This window comes from Budorcas taxicolor, chromosome 10 (genome assembly GCF_023091745.1).
Source record: "Budorcas taxicolor isolate Tak-1 chromosome 10, Takin1.1, whole genome shotgun sequence".
In the NCBI taxonomy this organism is placed as follows: Eukaryota; Metazoa; Chordata; class Mammalia; order Artiodactyla; family Bovidae; genus Budorcas; species Budorcas taxicolor.
Genome location: NC_068919.1, coordinates 28,867,536 through 28,879,588, shown reverse-complemented (window position 1 = coordinate 28,879,588; position 12,053 = coordinate 28,867,536). Strand labels below are relative to the sequence as shown.

The window sequence follows — 12,053 nt, the reverse complement described above, 5'->3', positions numbered from 1 at the left end:
TAAAATGAGCTTTCAAATACATAGGCAGCTTAACCAGAAGTTTTTTATATGTATACTAAAAAGAATTCAAAAAATTTTGAAGGTCTAGGAGAAGAGTTGACAAGTGCTAAATTGATTTAAAAGCTACTAGAGCTGGACTTAACCATATATGGAAAGAAACTGAGATAGAGAAAAAATAAGGAATTTCTTTGTTCAGAGAGGGCCTTTTGGATCATCAATCATAAACTGTTTTGAATATGCATGGGAAATCTGAAACATCTGAGATGGAAAGTCCCATGAGATGATTCTAGGGTTCTTTCCTATCTGTACATGTTTTATTTGAGGGTTTTTTACCCTACAGTCTTGAAGTTTACTTTTAGAAAAGAAGAGCAGTTTGTCAGTGACTTGGATAAGAAATAGTCTGGACCACCAGAGAAGACCAGACTAAGCGCATTTTTTATTTTATTATTTAAAACATTGTTGTTTAGTCACTCGGTCACTTGGACACCAACTCTTTGCAACCCAGTGGACAGTAGCCCTCCAGGCTCCTCTGTCCATGGGATTTTCCAGGCAAGAATACTGGAGTAGGTTGTCATTTCCTTCTCCAAGGGATCCTCCCAGCTTAGGGATCAATCCAAGTCTCCTGCATTGGCACGCAGATTCTCCCCCACTGAGCCAACAGGGAAGTCCATGTAAAACATAAGGGCTGGCCAATTTAACCCCAAGTCTCTTTTTCTTACAGGTAATGTCTCGTTGGGAAGAGTATATCAGCAAAGTGAAAAACAAAAGTAACACGATGCCAGATATTACTGAAGTCTCTGCTTTCTTCCCTTTTCATGAGTACTTTGCAAATGCCCCTCAACCCATTTTTAAAGGCCGATCTTATGAAGAAGACATGGAAATTGCTGAAGGATGTTTCAGGCATATTAAGAAAATCTTTACTCAGCTTGAGGTAAGGATTGTCAAGTTCTTTTTACTTTCTTTTAAAGGTGTTAAGCTTAGCTGGTTTTCTTTTCTTTTTTAAGTAAGTATAATATTCAAATCTAGCAAACAAGATTATTACTTTTAAGTGGAATTATTGGAAGCATGTTATTGTTCTAGTTGAGAAATAAGTAAAAATTATGATATGAATTGAATCGGCATTTTCTTTCCTGGTATGAGAGTCTTAGTATTTAAGAAAGGAATGCTTTCTTTAGGAGATTTAACAATAGTTCCTTGATTTGGAATTTGACCATTCTAAATTCTTTATGCCTTTGACTAGTGGGCAAAGTGAGGTTGCTGTGTTATCCAAGATATTCCTGATTATTAAGGTGAAATAAGAATCACGACTATACACAGGGGACAGAGAAGAATGTTTGGAGCCCAGGGCCCCTGGGATGCTTCCGAGTTTTCTCATTCCTTTTTGGAAACATCCCTGGAAGACTACAGCAGTACTGTAAAAGGACCACGTTTCAGACTCACATTCCTCTCAGTTAGAAGGTTTAGGATTACTTCAGATTAAAAGGGCAAAGATCATCTTTTTTTTTTTTTTTTTTTTAGTTTTTTAGTTTTTTAATTTTAAAATCTTTAATTATTACATGCGTTCCCAAACATGAACCCCCTACCCACCTCCCTCCCCATAACATCTCTGTGGGTCATCCCCATGCACCAGCCCCAAGCATGCTGTATCCTGCGTCAGACATAGACTGGCGATTCAATTCTTACATGATAGTATACATGTTAGAATGCCATTCTCCCAAATCATCCCACCCTCTCCCTCTCCCTCTGAGTCCAAAAGTCCGTTATACACATCTGTGTCTTTTTTCCTGTCTTGCATACAGGGTCGTCATTGCCATCTTTCTAAATTCCATATATATGTGTTAGTGTACTGTATTGGTGTTTTTCTTTCTGGCTTACTTCACTCTGTATAATCGGCTCCACTTTCATCCATCTCATCAGAACTAATTCAAATGAATTCTTTTTAACGGCTGTCTTTTTAAAAGTCTTTGTACCTTTTAGGTATGATTTTATTCCTACTTCTTACAACAATATCTGGCAGATAGTAAATATTCAGTAAACATTGACACATGGTGTGAGTAGGTGGATAGAAATGCATGAATGGTTGGTACAGAATAATAAATATGTATATACATATGTAGTATATATGTGGTATGATAATGATAATAAAATTGTAAAACCTGGAAAGCAGTGTTGTGGTATGCTTATGACTACATAAATAGAATATAAAAGGAGAAAAGCATATAATTTATAATAATAGCTGTCTGGGGAGAGGGAAGAAGGAAATACAGGATACCTCCACCTGTGCCTGTGATGCTTTAATTATTTAAAAATAAATAAACCAAAACAAATGTTTAAAAGTCTGATATAAGTATGACATAATGTTCAGACTTGATAAAACTTGATATCAGGCACTCTGCATGGCTTGTTTACTCCTTACATCCATCTATTGTCGATTCCCCTACTCTGCTCTGGGATCCTCTGCCATGGTCTTGACTGAGACTGGTCCTTGGAGTTTTGATTTCCCAGCCTCTCATGTCAGCTGACTTCTGGCTGGGTTTAGCCAATGAGAAATGTGGCAAAAATGGAGGAAAGAAGGAAGCCAGGGTTTTTCACCAACAGCTCACTCTGCCGGGGTTTCATCCCGTATATGACTCCAGTTTCTGCTGACCTGGTCCACTGCTGTTCCAGCTTATATTGATACCTCAGTTTCTGGGCTTAGATAACACTTCCTCCTCTTTATCCTCCCTAGCCTACAGATGGTCATCATATTCTGCTGTTGCCAGTCCCTGGGTTACTTCACCATTCGCTGGTTGGCTTTTCTACTCCTCCATCACCTGCATAATGGGTTCCTTGCAATAAATTCCTTTCATTATGAATGCTTGACATAGTGTCTATTTTCCTGGACATACAAGGGTGATCGATATTCAGTATTCTTGTTGATACAGTAAATATTTTACCTTATACGAAAAAGCAGTCCAAATTGTAGCTTTAATATCAGTTATTATTTGAACTTAATTAGTAACATTAATCATGGACAGAATTGTTCTCTCAGTTCAGTTCAGTTCAGTCACTCAGTCGTGTCCGACTCTTTGTGACCCCATGGACTGCAGCATGCCAGGCTTCCCTGTCCTTCACCAACTCCCAGAGCTTGCTCAAGCTCATGTTCATCGAGTTGGATGACAGGCTTAGCTTATGCTGCTGCAGCTAAGTTGTGTCTGACTGTAAGCCTATGGACTGCAGCCCACTAGGCTCCTCTGTCCATGAGATTCTCCAGGCAAGAATACTGAAGTGGGTTGCCATGTCCTGCTCCAGGGGATCTTCTCAACCTGGGAATCAAACATCTCACATCTTACCTGCACTGGCAGACGGGTTCTTTATCACTGGCACCACCCAGATAGTTACATTAAGCTTGCACATAAAGTCTCATATACTCAATTATTGAACGTATGCATGACGTTACTAAAACAAGTATTTCATTGTTTCCCCACTCCCATAGGAATTCAGAGCCTCTGAACTGCTTCGAAGTGGACTAGACAGATCTAAATACCTTTTGGTGAAAGAAGCCAAAATCATTGCTATGACCTGTACTCATGCTGCCTTAAAACGACATGATTTAGTCAAGTTAGGTTTCAAGGTAAAGACTTATATTTCAGTTCCTTAATTCATCTGAGCAGCTGTTAGTTCCTTTCTTTTCTCTTCTCTCCTTAATACTTAGCCTTTTCCCTTGAATGTTTGCTTCTTACTAAAGTTCGCATCTATAATTACTTTAAAATGTTTCTAAAGTGATAATAATCTCCCATGTTTATACGATTAGTAAACTCTCATAAATCTAATTTTTCTAAATTTAGTTATTAGATGCATTAATATGTCTTTTACATTATAGCCATATGACTGTCTAAATAACTTCTAATACTTTTTAAGGTAAATTAACTTACTTTCACTGTGTTAAAAGAATCTCCAAACAGAACTAAAAACTTCATAAAAACATTTGACAGTGTTTTTCACCTATTAGAAATCTGTATGCTTGCCTTATTTACCTTTTAAGCACTCATCCACTGCAGTTATTTGTTCATTCAGTAAATGAAAAGCATTCTGTATGAGATAGAATATACTTATTTAGACTGTCAAACAAGAGATTTAATGGCTCCATCTCAGGATAAGGACTGGAGAGCCAAAGGGTAAAGACAGCCTGTTACTTGTTACTCAGTTGAAATGTAATGTAATAATTGATCAGTAAATTTGAGTTTGAAAACACTTCGTGACTTTGGTAGTGGTGCTGACTAAGCTCTGATTTTAATGCAAATCATTTAACTTCCCTCCAACTGGTTTATCTGATGTTATTAGTGTTTTGTATACTGGTTTGAATTCAAAGTTAGCAAAACACTTGTTGTTGATGAAAATAGCTGACATTTTTTAAGTTTATGAGGTCACTGGAAGAGAAGTGCTAAATAAATTCAAGGTGATAGAATTGTTGCAATCTTGGATTAAAGTTTTCTCAGCTATAAGGTAGGACAAATAGGATAATTTATTAAAAGGTAGTATGAACTTAACCTAGTGGTGTGAGCTTACCTTTTGCAAATTAGTGAAAATTTTTCACCTAAATATTTTGTTCTTGCTTTGGGCTGACACGTAAAATATACTTCGGATTTGCTATTAAATCATATTACTTATAACAACACAGGGAAATGATACAATCTAAACAGCATTTTATGCTTTCCTGCAGCTGTTCACATGCATAATCTACAAAACATTATTTGTAGCTTATCATATTTTCATTAATCATTTTCTTACACTGTGCTAGTAAGATAGATACCGTGAGTGCTGAGGGTATCCCTTAACATTACTCCCCACTCCCCAATTATCTAGTCTTTCAACTCTTTTAATATTTCCTTTGTCCTTTTCATTTATATCAATAAAAAATGCTAAATTTCCATTTTAGGCATTGTCTTTTGATTCTGTGCTGTCTCCAAGGAGACATGCAAACACTTTTGTATACTCTTTTCCTTCCTTAATACACCCAGTATAGTTGTGTCATAATTTTGCTTTGCAATTAAAATCTCCTTTTTAACAAGAGCTATAGATACATTTTTATAAGTTAAATCACTTTAGAGTTTCAGAGTTGTTTCTCAGGAAGGAGTCTCTTTAAGCTGTCATCTTTGAGCTTTTCCCATTCTGTTCTCCATATTGTGTCTATCACCTTGAGACCCCACGTGGGAACTTCTGAGAAAATATGACTCTTTGAACCCCTTCCTCCTAGGTTCCCAGTAGGATGACCTAACTAATCATTGTAATAGGGAAATTTAGCATCAGATAGAGCTAGAGAAGATATCCATCCACATGCCTAAAACTTAAGGTAATTTCACTAGAAAACAGTACAGAATTAAACCTTAAATTTCATCATGTCCAGTAGAAATCCAGCTACCAGTCTTGGACAAATACAAGCATATTTTGGTAAAAATGAGTAGCACAGAAACTGCTGCTGCTAAGTCGCCTCAGTCGTCTCCAACTCTGCGACCCCATAGACAGCAGCCTGCCAGGCTCCTCTGTCCCTGGGATTCTCCAGGCAAGAATACTGGAGTGGGTTGCTGTTTCTTTCTCCAGCACAGAAACTAGAGGATATGTAAATGATTAGCTTAAAAGAAAAAAGTTAATTAAGCATTAAGAGTAAATATACTCCCCCTACCATCCACTTCCTTGAAAAAAAATCAGGGGAGAAAACTTTGAAAATAGAAAACAAAAGAACTCTACTTTGTGCTTAGTAAGAGTCTCAAAGAAGGTATTTTACGAGGAATAGGATATCATACTATAAATAGCAATCAGAATTAGAGGAGGAAGGGAAGGATAAAACCTGATGAGAATAAATCTAGAAGAAATTGGGCAGATAGAAGATTCACAAAGAATGAAATTTCCTTCAGTTGGAGCAAGACTTGATTTTTCATTATTTTATAGATGTGCAGTGCCTAACATTCCTGGAAATGAGTATTCAGGCACAATGGTAAAGAAGATCATGAACTTTCTGTTTGAATGAATTGTATGTTATTTTTATCTGAATTATTTGAGAGGTTTGGGGATGCTTATTACAGTCATGGTGTTAGCTGTTTGGGTTTCAAACTGTCCGTTTCACAAGCTTTCTTTTTCTCCATTTCTCAGTACGACAACATTTTAATGGAGGAAGCTGCTCAGATTCTGGAGATAGAAACTTTTATACCTCTTCTTCTACAGGTAAGATACCGAAATTGAGACAAAGTAGAGGTTTAAGAATTCTGGAGGGTGGAGTCAGAAAACTAGAGTTTGGGGGTGCTGATTGCTATGATTATGTATTCTCCTTAACTTCCTGATGTTTAGTATTCTATTTTAAGTATGTAAACGTCCTTTAATCTATTCACTGGTTATTGAGTAGTTTGTATTATTTGGGAGTACTATTTAAAAATTCATAGTTTGTCTATAAGTTTTGAAAAGACAGCAATTTTTCTCAAAAAAAACATTTTTATGCAGTTTGGAGGGAAGACGAGCTTTTTTTTTCATTTCTTTTAGAGTTGTTTCTGGAATTATTTTTGATCCCTGGGTATATTATTTTTCTTTATTTTATACCTGAAGTTTTTTAGTTAAATGATTATGTTTAAGGATGTTTTCTTATTGTACAATAATCTTTACTATGGAAGCGTTAAAATGTGGAATTCCTAATTGAGGAACAGAGTCTCCTGTAATTTACAGATAATTGGGTTCTGAAAGTTGTTTTATAAAGCCAAGTTATCTGGTATTTTTATTTTATCAAAATTTGTTTCAAGAAACAAGGAGACATGTAGAGTAGGAAATTGAAGTAATAGAGTAGGAAATTAAAGAAGGTATAATTTCTGCTGCCTGTAATTGTGATACAATTTGACATCTTTCCATTTCCCTGCTTGAGCATCTGTTTCTTTCTGTGCACCCTTTGCCTGATTAGGACCTAAGCCTCCCAGACCTCTTTGGGTTACCCTGTGTAGGGTGAGTCCATGCCTGCCTTCTCAGTCCCTCCAGCCTCACTCACACACTGTCAGCCAGTGGTACCCATACAAGTCATTCTGTAAATTTTCTAGATTCTTCTCTGTGGAACTGGTGAATGACAAGAATTAGTAAACTGTTAAAGCCATCATGTGAATAGCAAGAATCTTGTGCCATGAATTGGAGATTAACAGGGTACTAGAATAATTATTTTGCCATTTCCCCACTTTTTATTCCTAGAATCCTCAGGATGGTTTTAGCCGACTAAAACGCTGGATTATGATTGGTGATCATCACCAGTTACCTCCAGTCATTAAGAACATGGCCTTTCAGAAGTATTCAAACATGGAGCAGTCCCTCTTCACTCGCTTTGTCAGGGTTGGAGTTCCTACTGTGGACCTTGATGCCCAGGGGAGGGCCAGAGCAAGGTAAAGGAGACTGGGCAATGGGAGACGGGAGCAGGGGACTGGATGTTAGGGAAACTACTCCTGTTTAAGGACATCAGTTCCATGATCCACCTATTCGATAGCATCTTCTGTATAGACTCTTAGCACTCTCTGCTATCTAGGAACTTGCCTGGATACACATCTACAAATTGGAAAATACCCTTATTGCCTTCAGCGTGGGTTGTGAATTGACCAAATGAGTTCCTTCATTTTATTCATTGAGATTAATTTAAGTGACTTATAAACTAAGGGCTTCCTTTCATTGTTACCTCCTTTTTCTTCATGGCCCCAAAAGATATATGATTAATAGCACTTTGAAATCTAAAGCTAGAGATGAACAAGAAGAGAACACACTAGTTCTTATTCATAAAATATGTAGGTTCCCTCTCAGAGAGTTACTTGTAGTACTTGTAGTTGACTTTCTTATTTAAAGAGTAAAGATAGCATTTACCTTAGAGAACATAATAGAGTTATCATTTCTGTAATACATCAGTCTCCTGATTTGCTTGATGGTAGAGAGACAAAGGTTGCAAAAGCATTATTGCTAAAACAATGAGCACAAAGTAGGTACTATGAAAATTAACAGGAAGAACCCAGTTCCTTAGACACCCCCTTAGGCATATTAAAAAGGAATGTACACTGCTAATGTTTCCTGTTCGGGGGGGATTTGTCTTTGAAAGCTTGTGCAACCTCTACAACTGGCGGTATAAGAATCTAGGAAACTTACCCCACGTGCAGCTCTTGCCGGAGTTCAGTACAGCCAATGCTGGCTTGCTCTATGACTTCCAGCTCATTAATGTTGAAGATTTTCAGGGAGTTGGAGAATCTGAGCCTAATCCTTACTTTTATCAGGTAAGAAAAAAACAAGAAACTTTTAAGTTTATTTTGTATTTTCCTGGCTTACTTACTATCTGAGTTAGTATTACTAAACCATTTAGCCAACCACTGAATAAAGGAAAGTTAGATTTCCACCTCACAGACAACACATACTTTTCTGTTTCAAATGGATTAAAGATATATATACCAAAGAAAAGAAACAGTGAACATACTAGAAAGAAGAAAATATTGGTGAATATATAATGTTGGGATGAGAAAGGTTTTTCAAGCTTACAAAATCTAAAATCATAAAGAAAAATATTGATTTAGAACAGAATTTATTTTCATCATTTAACAAACAAGAATTAACAGCCAATAGAAGAATAGAATAAAGACAAGAATATACAGTTCACAAAGATACATGTAGAGCAAGTATAAATCACTGGAGCATATTTTCACCTCTGTTGGGTTAGGTTTAGGAAATTCTGTACTCATGCAATGCTAGTAGGAAAGTTATGTGGTGGACATATTGTTAGTACTTATTAAAAGCAATATTGTTACTCTTATGAATTTATCCTTTAAAAAATAAACAAACTTGCAAAGACTTATATGGTAAAATGTTCATCACATCTTCTTTTACTGCAGATTATTTTTGAAAAGAAAAACAACCTAAATGTTATCAATAGGAATTAATTACACCTTTACCTATTCCATATAATACTGAATAGCCACTAAGAGTAATATTATAACTTGCTTTACTGACAGGGAGAATTTTTATGCCATCAGTTCAGTCGCTCAGTCGAGTCCGACTGTGCCCCATGAACCGCAGCACGCCAGGCCTCCCTGTCCAACTTCCAGAGTCCGTCCAAACCCATGTCCATCAAGTCGGTGATGCCATCTAACCATCTCATCCTCTGTCGTTCTTTTCTCCTCCTGCCCTCCCTTTCTCCTCCTGCCCTCAATCTTTCCCAGCATCAGGGTCTTTTCAAATGAGTCAGCTCTTCGCATCAGGTGGCCAAAGTATTGGAGTTTCAGCTTCAACATCAGTCCTTCCAAAGAACACCCAGGACTGATCTCCTGTAGGATGGACTGGTTGGATCTCCTTGCAGTCCAAGTGACTCTCAAGAGTCTTCTCCAACACCACAGTTCAAAAGCAGCAATTCTTTGATGCTCAGCTTTCTTTATAGTCCAACTCTCACATCCATACATGACCATTGGAAAAACCATAGCCTTGACTAGATGGACCTTTGTTGGCAAAGTAATGTCTCTGCTTTTGAATATGCTGTCTAGGTTGGTCATAACTTTCTTTCCAAGGAGTAAGCGTCTTTTAATTTCATGGCTGCAATCACCATCTGCAGTGATTTTTTATGCTATATTCATGAAAAAATCAGGTTGCAAAGTGTATCTATAGTATCCCACTTTGTTTTTTAAAAACAAGACATACATATAGAAGTACGGACAGATAATTACCACATATGCTATTTTCATGTATCATTGTTAATTTAGGATAAGTTGCTCAGTTTTTATGAGAGGTATTCACTTGTCCAAGATAGTAACTTGTCACTTGTTAAGGTGTGATGAACGAGCAAATTGTACTAGTTAACTGTTTTCTCTGCGTGTGCTGCGTGCTTGTCACTTCAGTCGTGTGCAGCTCTTTATGCTGCTATGGACTGCCAGGCTCCTCTGTCCAGGGGATTCTTTAGGCAAGAATACTGACATGGGTTGCCCTGCCCTCCTCCAGGCGATCTTCCCAACCCAGGAATCCAACCTGCGTCTCTTAGGTCTCCTGCATTGGCAAGCAGATTCCTTATCACTAGCCTGGAAAGCCCTGATTTTTCTCTATAAAGGGAAATAAATGCACAATATGATTAACGTTTTCATTACAGAATCTTGGAGAGGCAGAATACGTAGTGGCACTTTTTATGTACATGTGCTTACTTGGCTACCCTGCTGACAAGATTAGCATTCTGACAACATATAATGGACAAAAACATCTTATTCGTGACATCATCAACAGACGATGCGGGAGCAATCCATTGATTGGAAGACCGAATAAGGTAATTTTATAATATGTTCTCTTATTCATGTTGTTGGCGAGATAGAAAGATTTATATTTTGAGTTATTTATGTTGTTCCACTTTGTTATCTCCTTTTAAAATATGCAAGAAGATTAAATAATAAGAACTCTATAAGTTATTCTCTGACACTTCTGACAGTGTTGTTGATTTACTGGGAATGTCTGTCTCACCTATCACATTGAAGATTTTTGTTGATGGTAACCAGAAATAACTGTTTCTGAAGCTTTTTGTTGGTAAAGGATATCTAATTGTATATGTCCTTTACAATAGAAATAGGAATTGTAGCATTTTTTATCTTGTTTTACAAGGGTATGATTCATACTGCTTCTTAGTATGTGTATCTCTGTGTGCATGTGTACACGCATAAGAAAGTGTTTCTCTTGGGGACAAAGGAAAATCAAGAATAGTCAGACCTTAGGATTTTTTTATTACTTTTTTTGTTTCTTATGTGATATGACAGAGTGATATCAAATAAAAATGAAGATCCTTGATTTTATCAATAAAAGTTAGAAAAATTAGAATAACAAAACATAAATATAGTATTAGTAATGAAGAAATTAGGACTTTTGTCGTGAACGTAGCTGTATAAAGCCCTTTCATCTTTTCTTGGAAATCATCCACAAGTAAGAGGAAAATGGGAGTGGGGGGAACAAATGACACTTTTAGTGAGATGACATGTAACTAAAGATCAGGAAGAAAACGTAGGGGAAGAGAGTCGAGGGGGATCAGTCTTGAAAGTGACACACTTTCTGAAAGAGAGTGGCATACTTTCAAGTGTAAGAGCCACATTCCTACTCAACAGTGGATGTGGGTATTGGGGTGAGCAGAAGCCTTTCAGGTCCCGGATTGGTTCAAAGGAAACTACAGGTGAACAATATTTGGGAAAAAAAAAAAAAGACTGTCTCTGTAGTAGCAGTGGAGGACCATCTGTTGTGAAAACCACTGAACCTTTAGGAAACAGTTCTGCTCATCCCAGCCTGTCTTCTTTATTAATACATAGCTAATCTAAGAAACCCACTTAATCAGTGGTGAAATAGAGGGGAAAAGGAAACTAGCACAAGCTCAATTTATAAATGAGGTAAAGAGCATCAGAACACACTAATTGATAAGATAACATACTCCAGAAAGCATGTTGGCCTAGAACAGATGAAAATTTTGAATGCATATTTGGGTATGAGTTTTAAAATGCTTAATGAAGTAGCCACTTCTGTAAGGGAAGGCTACAAAACAAAGAAATTGAAGAACCCAGGAAGAGATAAAATGGGAACTAGCAGAAAGTAAAATAAAATCAGAGATGGAGACAAAAGGAATGGGGAGGAACAGACACTGTGGAACATTCCATAAGGGATATAGAGAGTGAAAATGAAAAACTAATAACTTTGAAATATAGAAAGTTCAGAAATATAAGAATCTCTATCTCTGTTCTTTTACTTATAAGTAACAAAAAAAACTTAATAAGGAAAGTTACTCTTTCTTGTATCAAGAAGATAAAAGGGATACTAGGTATATAATTCGGAGAAGGTGCTGGCACCCCACTCCAGTACTCTTGCCTGGAGAATCCCATGGACAGAGGAGCCTGGTAGGCTGTGGTCCATGGGGTCGCCAAGAGTCGGACACGACTGAGCGACTTCCCTTTCACTTTTCACTTTCATGCATTGGAGAAGGAAATGGCAACCCACTCCAGTGTTCTTGCCTGGAGAATCCCAGGGACGAGGGAGCCTGGTAGGCTGCCGTCTGTGAGGTCACACAGAGT

At 37.2% G+C, this 12,053-nt stretch overlaps 1 protein-coding gene across 1 annotated transcript in view; it reads left to right on the top strand.

Moving 5' to 3' along the window:
• Positions 1-12,053, top strand: part of AQR (aquarius intron-binding spliceosomal factor) — an 81,749-nt gene that overhangs the window by 58,124 nt on the left and 11,572 nt on the right. Inside the window, exons 26-31 of the mRNA XM_052646387.1 lie at positions 722-931; positions 3,476-3,613; positions 6,130-6,201; positions 7,201-7,388; positions 8,087-8,258; positions 10,109-10,279. Coding sequence (XP_052502347.1) covers positions 722-931; positions 3,476-3,613; positions 6,130-6,201; positions 7,201-7,388; positions 8,087-8,258; positions 10,109-10,279 — 951 coding nt within the window. The remainder of the gene's footprint in view (positions 1-721; positions 932-3,475; positions 3,614-6,129; positions 6,202-7,200; positions 7,389-8,086; positions 8,259-10,108; positions 10,280-12,053) is intronic.